Here is an 18,289-nt window from a genome sequence, read left to right as displayed (position 1 = left end):
AATAATTGATTCATGACTACTTTTTCTAAAAAGTGTACGAATTTTTTAAAAAGCATTATTTTCAGTTTTAGTGACAAAGACCTATCTCATGAATATATTGTCTCTAAGGCCCTGATTCAGAAAGGTACTTAAGCACATGCCTAACTTTAAACATGTGAGTAGTTACATTGAAATCAATGGCACTCTGACATTGTTAAAGTTATGCAAGCATTTAAGAAATTTCATGAATTGTGGCCTACATCAACAAGAAGACATAAAACACTCATCATCCAATAAAATGTGTTAGTTTATGAAGGTATTTTTCAAACATTTTTTAAATATCAGCATTAACATATATTAGTTAAATTATTAACATTGCTTGTGTCATTAAAATAAAGGAAAGAGAGTGATTTAGTGGGGCTACTGCAGTAATCCACTGCTCCCTGGGATTTGTATTCAAAATGCACAGTACTCACTTTTAATGCATCTTCTACTGCAGTCCTGCCCTCCTTTCCTAGTAGAACATTATAAGGGTAAAGCCATTTAATTATATGCTGGACTGACATCATAGGAAAGGAATCCTAAATAGAAATAAAAATAAAGGAAAAATTAATTCCATTATCCATTTGGTGTTAACCTGGAACACATATTCTGACAACTGCAAAAAAGAAATATGACAACAAACAAGTGCACCCATCCAGCTCTTGAGACAAAACCGAGGATACTTCACCCATGCTTCCCCAATAGCTGTCTCGCCTACTTCACTACCATCACTCCCATTGGATCTCATGCTCCTTTCTGGTGATGGAGAGAGGTATCAGTTGCTGAAACTGCACAATGATCCATCAGCTGTGGATTTCTAACATCCGGCAGAAGAGGCAGGGTAGTTGCAAGACATGACAGCTGCTGTCTTTCCTCCTGGTGCTCTGCCCTATTTGACTCCCTTGAGGTCTTGGGAGACATCATGGAGAAGCAAAGAGTGTCGCAGCTGTTTACTGTATATACTGGCCTCCACTGCAGACTGCCAGTGGTCACAATCTGGTACACATTTTAAAAAATGCTGTGACCAAGAAATTCAGTACACTTGGACAGTCTGTGAGCAGATAAGATTTTATTCTTGTTGTTTCTGCTGTGCTATAGGTGCATTTGGAGCTAAAAAGACAAATCCCAGCCTCCAAGGGTTTATAATCTAGGTTAGACAACATAAGGGGAAGGGTCTGGGTGCATCAGTTATACCAATATATGTTGTAGAGGTTAGGCATGCGTCTTGTAATTGGATCTTAACAGAATTTGACTGGATTTCAACAGAACTGATAAAAGATAAATATTTAGTAGGTTTGTGAAGGATTTTTTTGGTTTGTCTTCTCCTTAAGTCACAGGAGAGGATAATTAAGTGGCAGGAAGAGAGACAAAAGGTACTTTTAGGAAGAGAGCAAGATGCTAAAGCCCACTAGACAGTGAGGAGGAGGAGGAAGAGTATGAACTTGATGTGGAAAGACAGAGAGCTAGTAGAGCGATTCAAACAAGGAGCGAAACAAGTAAAGCATCAAAAAAAAAAAGAAGATGCATTTTGGCTGCAGCATGTTGAAGGCCAAAGAGAGGATAATCAGTTAGAATACAAGCCAGCAACAGAACCACTGCAGAAAAGATCAATAAATATTACTGGAGATTGATGCCACTACACTCCAGGAAGATACTTTCCCATAAAAGGAGATAGGAGTATGAAACTATGAAAGGGACAGAGAAGAGTCACATTTAAGGGGAGACTACAATTTTCCTATTTTAAGGTGTATTAAAGGAGTATGCAGTTTAACACTGAAACCAATGTGACACTTTAACTGCAATCTGCTTTTCTCGGGTGTTGAGACTTACTTTGTCCATGGAGAGTAGGACTTCTCTCAAGAAGAATTTATTGGCTACAAAACGTTAACGTTGTTAAATTCTAATTTTGGGGAACTTAAAGAGTATACTTTTTAACCACTTCTCAAAAAGGAACTAAAACGAATAGTAGCCATAACTGTAGTAAGGCAAGCTTTTTATGAGGAAACTCAGCTTCTGTGACATTTAAGTTTAAGCAATACGGGCTATTAGGTACTTGGAACTTAAAATGCTCTGTCCCCCTCCCTATGAGAGATTTATAAAGTAAGCTTTGTTTTGCTGTGACTGCTGTGCTTACTTGAATCATTCTGTGTATGGCACCCTATAATATATTATAAACTGCGCTTACATATATTTTCTAAATATCTCCAAGCAAAGAAATGCAATGAAATGGGTAATTTCATAGAAGTAATAAATAAATATCTGTATTACAGAAACCTGCAGCATGGGTTAGTCAATTATAGTAATTTATAATAATTACATACTGATTCCATTACACTGTACAGATTTTACTTCATAATTCAATTACTGGAAATTACTGAATAGTTCAGTTAATATTGTTTAGCTTAGAAATAGGTTACTAAAAATTACTACATTTTACTTCCAATTATTTGCAAAAAAATTAATTATATTGGCATTTTAAAGAAATTTTATAACTAAGTAAGTAATAACTAATATGTTTCTTTGGGGTTTTTTTTGGGGGGAGAGAGAGGGGGTACTAAGCAAGCTCATTAATTACTGAGTCATTATGGTAAAATAAAAAAGAAATACAAATCTGAGCATATCTATGAGTGTCACTGGGAATCACAAAAATATTATATATATGTATACCCTTTAATGGGAGAAAAAGAAACTCCAGAAACCCCAAATCCCAATCAGTGCTCAATTTACCTGCTCTATAGTTGCATTCTATATAAATAATTAAGTACTAAATCATGCCGCCCTTATATAGAGGAATGAAACTACTAAGTGCTCACCAAGGTGAGTCAGGGTTGTATAATCTAGCCCTAAATAAAACAAAATAGATTTCACTCAAAATTCTTTAGTTCCTTTTGGTTTGCACATATCTCCAATGTATGTGGGCAAAACAGTAGCTCAGCAATGAACTATCCTGGTACAAATATATTTTTATGAAATGTGTAACAACTCATTTTGTTATTCAGTGATGCTCCTTGAATTTGGAGCATTACAAATGGCTGTAATAAAAAAATCATCTATTTGAGTGCATTCTAGATAAAATGTACTGCTCAGGTGATCAGACATTCGCTTAGCGTTATTGCATTTAAAAAGCTCTTTGTGTAAGGAACACCATATGCTTTCGCTAGGTTATCTCAGAGAAAGCATAATTACAGTGCCACAGATGAGATTAGCCTCCTCCTCACTCCTTACTAGAAAAAGCCTTCTGTTTGAGACAGGGGTTTTCAGTCTGGGAGTCATGACCCCACAAAAGTTTGCAAACATGTTTTGGGAGGTGTGGAGCAAGCAACCACCTTGCCCTTTCCATATTGCTAAATGGTCAAGTGGTCCAAGCCAGATGAGGGGAGGAACCCAAGGTCCCAGATGCAGACTGGGTCCCAGTATGGAAAAAGTTGAGAACCTGGTTTAGGAAGCTGTAAATAGACCAGAATTTTTTCTGTTTGATATGTATAAAAGAAAGAGGCACACAATAACAACACACTACATTATTAAATGTAAAATAAAATACTTCCTTCACCCCTCAGGTCAGACAAATAGCTGAGGGATCATTTTATTTCCATTACTTTTGAAGCAGTCTGACATTCATTCAGTCATTTTCACTACAGGGCCAAATGAATAAAATGCTATAGTGAATTTAAAAATCCAACAGATTCCTTTTCTAAAGCACACTATACATATTGTTTTATTGGTTTAATTTCTATGCTTAGCACCTCACAGTTATTTATGTGGTATCAATAAATCAGTTTCTTTGACAGAAATTGTTACAAATCCCCTAACCATCGAGTTTAGTGTTTAGAAAACATTTGTAGTAGAAAGTGAGAGCATGAGGCCCGAAGCCTAGCATAACAGGCCAAGGCATAAAGCTTAAGCTAAAAAATGGTCTGTTATAAAGCCAAATTAGCAAGAGTCAGGCTGTGAACTTACAACCTCACAGAAACTGGCTAGAAGAAAGCTGATACTGCAAATACATATATTTCCAAAATGTTACTAAAGTCTAAAAATACATATCAGAGGCAGAAGGTACCAGGACATCCTAACATCAAAGAGATAACAAGGGCCACCTGACCCCTTGAAATGTCACTTGAATGGATAGAAATGTCTTTTAATATGACAAATACCGTATTTCCCCATGTATAAGACGCTCCCATGTATAAGACGCACCTTAATTTTGGGGCCTGAAATTTGAAAATAGATGTATTACGGTACATCACCAGTAAGTACCACTGTATAAGACGCACCCAGTTTTTAGACCCCAAATTTTTCAAAAAAGGTGTGTCTTATACATGGGGAAATACGGTAGATATGTTTTGCCCAAACCACCCAATGCACAGTAAGGAGTGGTATCAGACTACGTCAAGAGGGTGGCAACTACCTGCATCAAAGGGGCAGAACTAAACTTGTCTGTAACAGTGTTTAAAAGAGGGTGTCAGAGGGAACGATGGTGTCCGGCCCAGGGGAAAACGGAAAGTCCCACTGTTAAATTGTGCCGGTCCGCTGTAATGGAGCACTCGTATTTGAACTGTATGTGTAAGTTATAGGTCACTTCTCATTGTGCTTCAACTACAATAAACCTGGCCGGGTGCCTTCGTTGTGCCGTGAATCCGTGGTTGTGTCAACTCATTCGATTGTGAGTGCCATCTCAGTTACCTGTGCAGAGCTGGGAAAGCACCTACACGAGGGGCACACACACGAAGCCAACACTGACAAGCACTAAACAACTGACAACACCACTAAATGCAATGTTAATTCTAACTCAACTGATTAATCCAAACACCTAATGCATTAATGGAATTTAATCATTGTTCAATACACCAAGATACATGAAGCTACGCTGAAATCTTTTCTGTCCCAGGATTCATACTAAGTTAGCTTCTGATCTTATATGTGGATTTCTACTGACATTATGGTGCCCAAAGAGATCCAATTAAGGATGTGTCCCCAAAAAGATCCAATTAAGACACACACTTTTTTTTAAATGTTCTTTTTAGTCTAGTTCCAAAGACATTGTAATAAAATACGAACAGTTCAAATTGTATCTGAGAAAATTCCTCACTTTTAAAATAAGTTCATATAATATCAATTCACAGTTATATGCACATACCAGAATATGAACTGCAGCTGATAAACTGTCTAAAGGAAAATCTGGAAGTCCCAGTGTAGAAGATTCTTGGGAGCAGAGAGTTGTAGCAAAAGACAAGAGCTGAGAGATTCTGGAAAATAAACAAGAAATTGAAATGTTTTATACATGCAAAATATACTTTAAAAATTTTAAGCCCTATGCAGCTAAACACAGCATAAGGTGTTGAAATTACTTCTGAGTACAAGTAAATTTTATCTAATAAAGTTCTAACATTAAGGACTCACAAAATATGAAAACTGTAACTATACATGAAAAACTGTTTGAGCATATTCCCATCCTTAGTAAAAATTCACTCAGTTCTGATCAGTCTACAGGGATACAGGTCACAAATAGCAAATAATCCTGACAAAACATAACATTCAGCCACTCAACACTACTTTTTAATAATTAGGAAAATTTACCTCTGTGCAGAAACATTTGATCCAACTGAGTATAATAGCTTAAGATGGTCCTGAAAATAGAACATAGCATCACATATCGAATTAATTTCTGGGTTATACTGTGGATCACGTGCATATTGTGCAAGATATTTTCTATTTCTCATCTAATTAGTCACCAAATCTTTTGTAGCAAAGAGCCTGGTCTCTGCACAGAGTTGATTGTCTAAAAGAAAAAAAAGTTAGCATATCTTTATTTTAGGATTATATTGTTTTACTGAAGTTAATTTTTACTACAACATCCTTTGGAAATTATCTCTTACTTTTCAGTAACTAACTGGGCATCAATATGATCCCCTTCACCCCCACCCACAAAAAGGGTCAAAATATTCTATTCATGTTCAATGATTAATTTTTGAATGTATAATATGTAAAATGCCAGATTAAAGTATCAATTAGTTCTGCTCTATGCACAAGTGCTAATTAATCTACAGTGGCATTTACCTTAAAGGGTAGATGATAAACATCTCTTGCTTGAAATCTAGAACGAAGAGGAGGGTCCAAAGGGTTACCAGAATATCTGGGTACCGGCAGGCCCAGTGCTATCACACGAAAATCTTCACTTACTCGAACAATCTTCCATGCATCTAACTCAGTTTTAGTATGCTCCTGAATCAATTAAAATAAGGCAATAATTAGAATGCAAAGACATCTTTGGGGAAGGCCCTGATGCCTGAGTTACAGACTGAAGACTTATAATGAGGAATCAAGAGTGAGCTTCCAGTTAAATGTGGTCTCTTCTGCAGCCCTTATCTTTAACACAGAGGAACCAGCATGCAATGTTCCATCTTGATTTAAGGTACTCAATCTGTAAATCATATAGCGAGGCTTTCTAAGATAAGAATGGCTGAAATATGCTTCAATGAATTCGGCCTTCAGGCAAGCTAATGATGGATCTCCACAGATGTTCAAAGTTTGGAAGCTATGAACTCAAGTTACAAATATCTTTCTTTATATTAGGAAGAGAAAAAACAATGAAACTGCATTATGTATTTTATTCTATAGAATTAAAAGTCCATCAGTTTAGCAAGTTTGGTTTGTTTTTTTAACTCCAATGAAGGGATGCTCCTCTGAATAAAAGAACATTTTGTTTGCATATAATATGCTCTGCCGCAAGCAATAACAATACAGGTTTATCACTGTCCCCTTTTCTGAAGAGGGCATCTATTTAATACTATATACTTCAATCATGTTGCCAGGAAAAGACTCATTGTGGACAAAGAAGACAATTCTGCAGTCCTCCCACATTACAATCAAGTCTTGCTTGAAATTGTACATGACTACTTCCTGCAGACCCAAAGCCAGAGTAATGAGTCACATCGAAGAACAGAAAATGAGCCATAACTTATGTAATATAATATTCCCCAAACAACAAAACAACAACATTAGATTTAGTATCACAGTAGGAGATTTATTTAAATCAGATAATATTAGCAGTATGCCTAAAGGACCAATTTAGAGCCATTTTATCATTAGCAAGCTACCAAAAAAAAAATGTACTGCAGAATCTCAAACAATTCCTATTTGAATTTAAAGTCAATTTTCATTTCTTCTTCTTAAATGTAGCTATACTAAAAAAAACCCCCAAAAAACCCATTATTTTGTACTTCAATACGTGAATAACATTTTCATAAGTTACCTTTCCTAACTGAAACCGACTGGAATGGATCAAAACTACTCTATAAGCAAAAAGAGGCATAACCACCAACCACAATTGTCTTAGAAATGAGTTATGGTATTTAATGACTCAGTGAATAATGTTATGCAATAATATGTAAGAATGTGGGTATATTGAAACTGGAGTAGGGCAAAAAATTTTGGGTCAACTGAAACTATTCATGTATTCAACACAAATTTGCCAAATACTTTCTGCCAAAATGTTTTCCTGGCAGATTCATGAAGCAGAAGAAGGGGCTTGTGGTGGTAGCCTCTGTATGCCTTCTTGTCTCATGGTTACAGCCATCACCTGGAATGCTGGAGCCCAGATTCAAGTCCCTGCTCTGTGTGATTCAGAGCAGGGACTTGAACTTGGATCTCCCCCACTTCCTGGTGAGTGCCATAACCATATACGGTATATATTGTATTCTGGAGTGGGCCTCTCTCAATCTCTCATATTCTCCACTTTGTGTAAAATACTTAAATAGTTATTGGAGCAGGAACTGGAACCCAGGACTCCCTCTCCCAGGTGAGTCCCTGAACTATCACACACTCTCTCTGGCCCAGTGAATATTTAATTATTTAATACAAAGTGAAACAGCTTCAACAAAAGAAATAGTGCAAGACCCACCCTGGAATCCCCTACACCCTGGTGATTAGGACACACGTTCAAAATGGGAGACCCATGTTTAAGTTGCTGAAACAGATAGAGTGGGGACTTGAACCTGGGTCCCTGACATCCCAGGTGAGTGATCTAACCATAAGACTATATAACACAGAGATGCTACCTCTTCATCCTCTGATGGTTTTGTGAACAATGTTTCCAAATTATCTTTTCTCTGATTTAAAAAAGCAGTTAAAAACACCCCAAATCTAAATTAAATGTTTTGGTCCAACAGAATGTTTTGCTAGACCTAAACCATTTTTTCCCCCATATTGCTGAAGGGACCAAAAATGTTTTGTTTCAGATTGATCCAAAATGATTCTTTTCAATATTTTGTTTGGCCAGTGAACTGAAAAACCAAATTATTTACATTGCTCTATTTGCAATTCTCCTTCCTATCACTAGGGTTGGCTGAGAGTCACCGGGGGTGTGTGTGTTCCATTTCCAGCCAACACCGAGATTTTATTGCAAGTTTAATAAAAATCAGAGTATGGAAATTTAAAATCCTGTTTTCAAATTTATCTGAAGTTAACTTTTCTAACTTGTATTAGCTCAATAATTATTGATATCCCACACTAAGACAGGAGTTAAAGCAGGGTTTAAAAAAAAAGGCAATTAAAATCCTGAAGGGAAAAGAAAGAGTAGAATACTTGCCCAGCTCAGCCATACTACAGGACCAAGAAGCAATGAAGAACTGAGAAGCTGATGGACTATACACACTATTTAAGAAACTTTAAGTGAAGGACTGTAATTTCTTTTCCTTTGCTTGAAGCAAGCTTAAGCTATTTCTTGTTTGCTGGGTTTTTTGACCCTGGCGGAAGAAAGCCCCAGTTCTGACTCCCTGTACGTTAGGCTTAATGGAGACATGCTTTGTACGGAGGTATGTATGTCTCTAAGTGAGATATTACAATGTTTTGTTTGCATTCCCCAGCCCAGCTTTTCTGTCCTGTGAAGTTACAGACTGGCCATGTTCATACAGAGGTTTTTTCACATATATGCAAAGTTTAAAATTTTTAAATGATTATAAACTGACAAGCAACTGCTCAGATGGCATATGGGAGTAGGTATAATATGAAGAAATATGGATAGGTAAGGGTCAGGTGGGTGGTAGGAAATGGACAGGAAACCATGGGGCATGGAAGTATAGTACAGAGGGCTGGCAACAACCTGCTCAAACATAACCTTGCCTCATAAAACTTGAAGAAAATGTATCAAAGGTCAACGTAATCAGTTGGAAATGATAAATTCCCATTTCCTGTTCAAAGGACCAATTTCCAATAATCTCTCTGTAATTTATATTGGCCTTTTTCGCATATTTTTACAAATTATAGGATGAATGAAGGATTATATGGTAGCAAGGAATGTACTGCATCCCTTAACCATTCATTTCCAGACATCCTAACCTTTTTAGAGGGCTTTGTAAAGAGAGTAATGTTATTCTGAAGTGTTAGCTCAACTCCACTAGAACACTTTCAACCTCAACTCTGTCACAAATATTTTTCTTTGTGAATCAGAATAGCACGCATTTGCTGAAAGCATGTAGAATTCATATAAAAATTAGTAGCCATGCTCTCTCTATGAGAATAAAGGACATGCAGGAGGAATTTTTTAAAATTATTTTTAAATGACAGAGTGGCTGATTTCACCCATGACTTTCACTTAGCTATCACCTTGAGTGACACCCTTGCACAGGTGAGGACTCCTCCTTGGGATGTACCCTGTTTATCTCAGGACAGCTCTTATTTTGTTAATAGGATCACTTCCCTGTGAAAAAGAGAGAGAAATTCAAAACAGCATAATGCTTTCCCATACCTGTAACAGCTTGTCATAACGTTCGGCGGACATCAGAAAGCGCCCATCATCAAGCTGCATTTCTCTGTTCTCCAACAAATTGTTTAACACGGGCAAGACGTTCCGCTCTGCCTTCTCCAACCCTTCCAGCACAAGGATTCTGCCTTCTGTAGCTGCACGGACTGCACACTTTTTCAACAACAAAAACAATGCTGAGAGACAAATACAGCACAAGATAGCACATGAAATTCATCTGAAAATGAAGGGCTTAATCCTGCACACACTCCAGACACAGTGCTTACGTGAATGCCTAAGTAATATGAGTTAATGGGATGTACCATGGTAGTAAGTACTACTTCCATTTGTAAGCATTTGCAGGATCTTACCCTTACATAGCAATTAAATTGAACACATTTTTCTGTAGAAAGAATCAGTTGCAGCAGGTATTTGTCTAATCACTATTTAAATCCAGGAAACAAAATAGCATCAAAACAAAACATTGGAAATTGTTTGTGCAATATGTTTTTGTTAAAAACCTGACCATTTTTCAAGAATAGAATGTAAAGCTAAATATTAAAAGTTAAAACAATAAAAATCCCAGATATGGTTAACTTGTTCCATGTTCATAAAGCATGTCTTTATTGAGGCAAAGTGAAGGGAAAACAGACAATTCTGAACTTATATTGGGTGGTATCTCGCTGTATGTAGTTCCATTGAAATCAATATAGTAAGTGACTATGTTGCATGCATAAAGGTAGTAGATTCAGGCCCTGAAAGCACATAAGCATCAATCAAGCACACAGTGACAAGACTCAGACCACAACTTAGCTTTGAGAGCCAGTGCGATGCTACATACCTGTCTAATGGGCTGGACAGTGAAAGATTACATCAGCGAAATGTATCTTAAGTAACTACTCAACAAAAATCAGCTGCTTAAAGATATTTTGAGTGCTTTTGTATCAGTGTAGTAAAATGTAAAATCCTTCTGCTGGCAGGTATTGTAAAATATGCATAGTGAATATTAGATATTAGGTATTAAGATGCGCCACTGAATATTTGTTTCTTTTGATTTATGCTTTTTTATTTGTTTCCCTAGATTTTTCGTTTACTTTTAGCACATCCAACAATTCTGGAACAAATGCATTTAAAAGTAAAAAGTAGAAAAGTTTAACATTATGTTTACAATAATCCTACAAAATTGACAAACTGAATCACCAGTTTTATGACAATGTAACTACATCACTACTCTGCCATTCCAGTTTTACACCAATGTAACTCCATTGAAACAAAAGCTTCATTCATGTTATCCTATGGTAAAATTGAAGATCAAGCCCACTATTATTTTAAAACGATATATTCACAAGACATCAATTACAAGCTACTTTAATTGAAATAGTCTGCTACTAAATGTAAAGCAAAATTACACTGGAAACATTTGGGGATATTTTGGAGCTCTTTCTGAAAGAGAAGGCTGCTTCGTAATGATGGTCTCTTATCTAGATTTCACCATGGTTTAGTTTGGTGGATTGTTTATTGTTGGGTGTTGAATTATAGTACATAATTTGAGTCAACGGTCAAAACTGAGCCTTAGTGTCAGTAATTACGTGCAACCTCCTCATTGCCCATCTTCTTAGCCCCTATAAACTTACAACACTTCATATCCAAATATTCACAGTTACCATCCAGAAGAGCCCTGAATTCTAGTACTATACCATTTACATATAACTAATTTGAAAAATGGGTCAGCCCATCACACATTTAGAAAGTAGCAACAGGGCTGGATTTATAAGCAGCCTCTTAAGGCACCATATCAAAGATGTTTCCTAGCAGAAGTTTCCTTAAAGCACTTTTACATACAGACACAGCTACAAAGGAAAAATGACCGAAGTCCTTTCCCAGCATCTATCTTCTATACTCCTACAGAAACAATTCATGTCCTCCCAGCATTGAGCCCTTTGTTAAATAAGAGAAGGAAGGAAAAGGAGAGCAAAGCTAGGGGCAGGAGCTGAGGTGAGAGAGAAAGAAAAGCAAGCAAAATGAACAGGAAGAAAAGGGAGAGGAGAGAGCTGGAAAAAAAGGAAGGGAAGGAGAGAGGGGAAGAGAGGCAATAAGGAAACTACTAGGAGGAAAAATAAGGAAAATTTAAAACCAGAACAGTTGGTAGATGGGAGAGAGGGAAGGAGGTCAAGAAATAGGTCACAAAGATTGAGGTGAAGAGAACTAGGAAAAAGGTATTAGGAGGATAAAGTCCAAAGAACAAAAATAAGAATGAAAAATGGAAAGCAAAATCCACAAAAATACAGAGAACTGAGATGAAAAGGAAAAAAGAGAGAACAAAGATAAGGCAGGGAGAAAGAATGAACCAAAACCAAGTGAGATGCAACAATCACAAGTGTGTGTAGCACTGTGGATATGATTAGAATCAAATACAGGTCCTTCACAAGACGTAGATGAGATTCCAACCTGAAAAGACTGAACTCCTTATCTAGGTTCTGTTTATACACAACAGAGATACAGCACATGCAGCAGCAATGCAAGTGTCTCACATCACTAGTAAGATAGCATGTCTAAACCCTGTTTTGGTAGAGGCACTTCTAAAGATGGCATGGAAGATCATTTCTGTTTAAATCCTTGGCTTTTCGCATAAGATTGCAAATAATGGAGTCAATTGCGATAGTGATTTTGATATATGAACTTGTATGTGTAGGCTCATTTCACAGAAGTTAAAGAATCCTCAGATGCTAAGGACTCCTGAACACTAACTCTCTAAACTGGATTCAAGCCAGTGACTTAGAAGAGAAAGGCAACCTGAATATCCTAGTGTCTGCTTCCAAATCAAGTATCTACCTGCAAATAAATTCTTCTGATTGAATATCTAGCTTCAAAATAAACATCTCAGGAATCTGGAATGCAACTAGCAAATAACAAGCAGCCCTCATGTTATTTTTCCTTTAAATGAATCGCTGGATGGACATAAATTAATTCCTTCCAAAAGCAAAAGATTTCTAAATTAGCTTTATTCTGTTGACTCAGAGCAAAAACCATGCTCTAAAATAACATCCCTGTCCTACTCCTATTTCTAACAAGTAGCATAAAATGTCCTATCTCCTATCCTCCATCCCAAACTATACAATTCTTGTATCAAAGGAAAATTACTCCAACATTCTTATTTAGGGAGATCATTGGTCAAGTCAACAAAATGCTCTAACTAGCTTACTAAAAAATTTTAGTCTCCAAGGTTGTCAATGGAAGAACTTGCATGAACAAAATGCTTCTACTTTGTGTAAATGGGGGGCTGTGGAGAAAGCCAGAATAAACTTTAACAAACTATTATTTTGCCAAGTTAGTAGGATTCTACATACTATAAAGCTATAAAGACTTTATGACTGAGTTTTACTAGCCAGAGAAAATACACAAACTGTTCATATAGTTTCAAAATATTTTGAGTATCCATAATATCTTTTGGACTTAGTTGAGACACGCACACTGTGGATGTAGATTTGCAGAATTTATATCCTACCAATATCAGTGGAAAAGTTCAAATATGAAAGAAATCCACATTATTTTCTTGTATGTTATGAGCAGGTATATAATAGAATCACTAACTTGGAGGAACGAGTAGGCTATCAATTCATAGCATGATCAGAATTTTAATACATAGGAAACATTTTACTACATTAACTTTTTTTTAATTGAAAATGAGTCTGAAGGGCCAAATTTTAAAAATTAATTAAAACTCTGTTTTCCTGGAGTTTACCTTAAAAATACAATTCCTGGTATACAAATAACTTTTGAAATATTACTGCTATATCTTCTATTATTGCTATATCAATCTGTCTTCTTATCATTTATGACAATTTTTTAAAACTATTTTTAAATGACTGTCAACAGCCTATTTCTTTCATCTCCCATGAAAATGTATAGTGCACCCACCCCATAATATGTAAGGTGTTAACTTTATCACTACGATATTCATCAGATTATGCTCCCTATGGATTTCTACAGTACAGCTATGAAATATTAGAAATCACTCTCCAAAATACTATGAAATATACACACAGTATTTTATCTACCTCGAGAACTCATGGAAAGTAGTATTAACATTAATCCAATGAAGGTTGTTCCTGAAATCAAAACAGCTATAAATATTCCTTTGAAAGAAAATGTTTATGCATTATAGCAGCTCACAAGTAGCTTTTTCAATAAACCAGATACAGTGCAAAACATCCTCCTAACCATTATTTCAGTTTTATCTGCATCAGGATATGTATTTTAGTTTTAAAAAAACTAACAAAAATAAAGGAGGGAGGAGAGAGGGACAGAAAAAGTTTGAAATCTCTCTGAATATTTTTTTAAAAGTGTTTCCAAGAAACTGTCTTTTTAGCTATATAACACAATAAAGAGATTGTTGTGGTTTCTTACCCTCCCACCAGGTCCATTGTAATATTTATTTCATACATTCAAAATAAAATATCAATGGACAGGTTTTGAAATTATGCAACAAATCACCTTGATAATCCTAAAATTTTGAATATTTGTTCTTGTTAAAAGGGTGAGGGGAATTTGTGAAATGTTTGTCTTTAGGTTTATTGTGGCTGTAGCTAGGGATTATTTTTGATCATCAGATAGAAACAAGCTCTTTCCTTCCAACCACCCACCTGTGCCCAGAAACAGTGACAGCATGGTTACCTGGATACCTGCTCTGGGGGATATATGCTGTAAAAATTCAGCAGTTAAAATAGGCTGATTTGTTGTCTAAAAGCAGAAACCTGGCTGGTAATGTCTTACAGAGTAAATATGTTATGGATATTGCTTATTCCAGTCTATTCCACACCTACAAAAAATAATATTAACTTTAAAACCAAGAATTCTTAAAAACAAAAATCCTAGAGAAAAGGATTGCACAGTCTTCCCTATAATCACACAATTTTGTGCATCTCCAAATGACCATTGCAAAGTAAGACAACTACAAGAATCCGTAAATCCTGCTATCATGTAAACACTGTTGCCATGGCACAAAATTGTATTGTGACAAAATGCATGTACTGGAAATTGTAGAGAAGGGTACAGCTATCATTGGGTGGTTAAAATAAAGGAGGGTATGGAGGTGTGAACTGTTGCGCTGCTTCATTTACGAGACTATATTAGTAATTTTCAACATCTGGGAGATGAGGAAGGCAGTTGAAAAAATTATTCTAAATAAAACTGTCTAACATCTTATTTTTGAGTCTTCAAAGCATTGAATTTACTAGGTGGTTGTTTCCCATTGTAATTATAGTAAATGTGAAAACTGCTGCGCAAATTGCAGATTTCTTTAGTGGGAAACAAACAATTAAATGGACTGAAGTAATAATATATACTTCTTCTAAAGTCAAATGTAAACATTATGAAAAGTTGTTAAGTGACAAAATAGAGACAGGCTCTTCCCATGATTTACACAAAATAGGTTTCTTCTGACTCTTCAAGATTGAATTTGCCACTGAATGAAACTTTGTCTATTGAAGTGGAATAGTAGAATTTTGGAGAAATTTCTGAACAGACACACTGAAATAGAGCCAGAGTCATAATTTCAGTCTCCGTTCCAGACCTTTCACCACCTCTTCAATATTCTTCCACAATCAGAATCAACCCTATGGTGGATTGATTGATTGACTGAAAGAAAGACTGATTTCCAAGCTTCCCAACAACGCTTGATTGTCTGTGCATCTCTACACTTGCAGATTGTCTGTGCATCTCTACACTTGCATCCAACAACAATAAATACATTGACATTTTCATTGAGGACAAGGAGGACTTTAATCAAAACATAGCATGAATTCTACACAGGCACTAGGCATACAAAAGCAATGGAGGGATGCTTTGGAATAATTTGACAGATTACAAAATGATCCTATTACTATCAGTTTCAGTGGTAACCAGGTTTTGATCTAATTAAAAACAAGCCAAAAAACCTGGAAAAACAGAAGGAGAAAACTGAAAAATGATTCAGAGAACCTTTCAATTACTTAGCCAACCTGACTGATCACAACCATTATAGGTCAGAAATTGAACCCAGAATAAAAAAGACACTGAAATGTGGTAAACCTGAACTCCTTTCTTTTCTTTTAGCACTTAAAACTGAATCTCCTGATTTCTAAATTTATTTTGCCACAGAGATTGTGTTAATATTTGTTGCATTACAATGGTGAAAATTATGGAAGTAAAAATCATGCAAGACAAGCCAGATGAATCTAGATTTTTGTTAATTTTAAAAAGACCTGCAATCCTGTCCAGCCGACAGCATCATTTGAGAATACTGAGCGGTTTGCTTCTAACTTTTAAAAGGCCAGGCATTTAAAAGGCAAAAATTTACTGTATATAGTTTTAAAATTTGTTTGTTGTTGTTGCTAATCCAAACATACTTGCATAGAATCAATAAAGCTCTAATACTTTCGTTGATAAATATAGCATATAAGCAGCCAAATATTTATTGTACCACTAATGATTTTGTAAAAAAGCAGAAAAATCCACATTCCAAAACCTAGAATGGCTGAGTAAAGTTTACCAAAAGCATTTTCACAGTTGCTTTTAAGCAAGTTCCTTATAAACGATAAGGCATCATTCAAGTGATCATTTTTTAGTTTAAAAATTTTTTAATGATATACACAAACTATATTACTATTCAACAAGGTGCACAGTTTTATACTGCCTTTGCTAAACCTTAAAGATGCAGAGTACATAATCCATGGTTGTGAATAGGCCTCATTTACTCTAACTGAATGGACTTTGTTTACACCTACCCTCCCCATTGTTGTTTCTTATCCTTGGATGTGTGTGTATATATATACACACCTCCTATCTGATTTCTATTTCATGCATCTGACGAAGTGGGTTGCAGCTCACGAAAGCTTATGCCTGCAGAAATCTGTTAGTCTTTAAAGTGCTACAGGACTCTCGGTTTTTTGTTTTTTTAAGAGTACATAATTATATACTTATAATAAAAGAAACCTCCTGGGGTCAATAGAACAGGAGCTGGAGTTTGTCTCATGCACTTAGCGGACTGTTAAAGGTTCCATGTGCTCTTCTCTATGATGACCTTTTTATTTTTCTATTTAACCACTGACTGTTTTCTTTTTCCGTTATGTTCACGTCTGTGCCAATTAAACTGAATTCTTTCTTTCAGTACCTGTAAACCAGTTTTCCTGTCTTGCCTAGGGAACACATGACAAATTTTAACCAATATCTTTAAAAAAAAATCTTCTAGGTTCCAGGTGGAACCTGGAACAACAAAGATGGGTGCTATCCTTGTTGGAAGAGGTGAGGGATGTCTTGTTGACCAAAATCTTGTTTTTGAAATATATGTAAGAACAGAGCCACAAACCCCCCCACTTCCTACCAAAAGGCACATCAGTCTGAATCAAAAGCTAAAACCTCAAACTGACTCTTACTGTTCTACCCTTTTAAATGTTAATTCAAGTCTGTCTGCACTTTGTTTGTAAATGTCTGTACTATGTCCACCGGCCAGTTTATCTGTTAATTTTACCTGCTTCCAATATATTTGTAAAAATCCTATTCTAAGTACAAAAGTCACACTGTGCAATGTAATGTATCTATCTAATTGTGAAAGACACTGTCAAAAATGAAATAAGGTTTGCTCTAAAAATAATATGCAAGTTCTTCAGCTAGGAGTTGGCCCTGAGTGATTGAAGTGTGAATGGCCGAGCAATTGAGTTGGGTGTAGACAAAAAGAGTGATTGAACAATTGGTCTGAGTAAGGGATATCGAAACAGACATGAAGAAAACACCAGCCTCACCTAAAACGCTTGAGGGAAGAAGAAAGAAGCAAAGATGATCAAATGGCCGAAGAGGAACCCACCCTGATAACTTTGGAGCCAGCATATTTCAAAGGACAAAATCTGATCAGGCTTGCAACACTGTGGGTGATTAAGGATCACACCAAGAATGCAGTTGCAGCATGACAATGCAAAACCCATAGACTGACATGGGGTCCTTTCCCTATAAAATGGGACAAGAAGATGAAGGCTGGAGGTTCGGGTCTACAACATCACATCAGCCAGGAGTACCGATGCGCATTGGCAGAACCTTGCTCCTCATCCTCATGCTCTAGTCACCTGGCCAGTGACAATCATGAGCACCAAGAAACTGGTAACTCTGGAAGATCCCTATGTATGTTTGTCTGTCTCCCTGTCTGTGTATGCCTGTCAGTCTGTGTGAGTGTGAATGAAAGCATCAATTGAAACATGTGTCTCTGTAATTGTAGTATTGATATAATGTTAATACTGTTTTCCTAGTGTTTACATTATTATTAATGCTATTTCACTAAGTAAAGCACAATATTAATGTTATTACAGTGTTGATACTTTTCTTTTCTTTAATACTATTTACCAAGTTTCTGTGTTCACAATAAACGTGGCTTGTTGCCTTATCCCCTAATAAGATCCTGTAATATTTGTTATTTGGGTAATAGTCTGAAAGAATTTATAGCTAGAAGAAAATCAAACACATCTTCAGCATCACTGCTACTCAAAAGCAGCATTAACTCCAACT

At 36.1% G+C, this 18,289-nt stretch overlaps 1 protein-coding gene across 1 annotated transcript in view; it reads right to left on the bottom strand.

The window, feature by feature from the left end:
* Nucleotides 1–18,289, bottom strand: part of VWA8 (von Willebrand factor A domain containing 8) — a 278,032-nt gene that overhangs the window by 212,589 nt on the left and 47,154 nt on the right. The window contains exons 5-9 of the mRNA XM_067563174.1: nt 9,764–9,931; nt 6,076–6,240; nt 5,596–5,645; nt 5,156–5,264; nt 456–560 (exon numbers count right to left, since the gene is read on the bottom strand). Of these exons, the coding sequence (XP_067419275.1) occupies nt 456–560; nt 5,156–5,264; nt 5,596–5,645; nt 6,076–6,240; nt 9,764–9,931 (597 nt within the window). The remainder of the gene's footprint in view (nt 1–455; nt 561–5,155; nt 5,265–5,595; nt 5,646–6,075; nt 6,241–9,763; nt 9,932–18,289) is intronic.

The sequence above is a fragment of the Emydura macquarii genome, unplaced genomic scaffold (genome assembly GCF_026122565.2).
Source record: "Emydura macquarii macquarii isolate MOO-44397 ecotype Brisbane River unplaced genomic scaffold, CSIRO-AGI_Emac_v2 contig_2473, whole genome shotgun sequence".
Classification (NCBI taxonomy): Eukaryota; Metazoa; Chordata; order Testudines; family Chelidae; genus Emydura; species Emydura macquarii.
The sequence above is the reverse complement of the archived record's forward strand: the minus strand, read 5'-3'. Positions and strand labels throughout refer to the sequence as shown.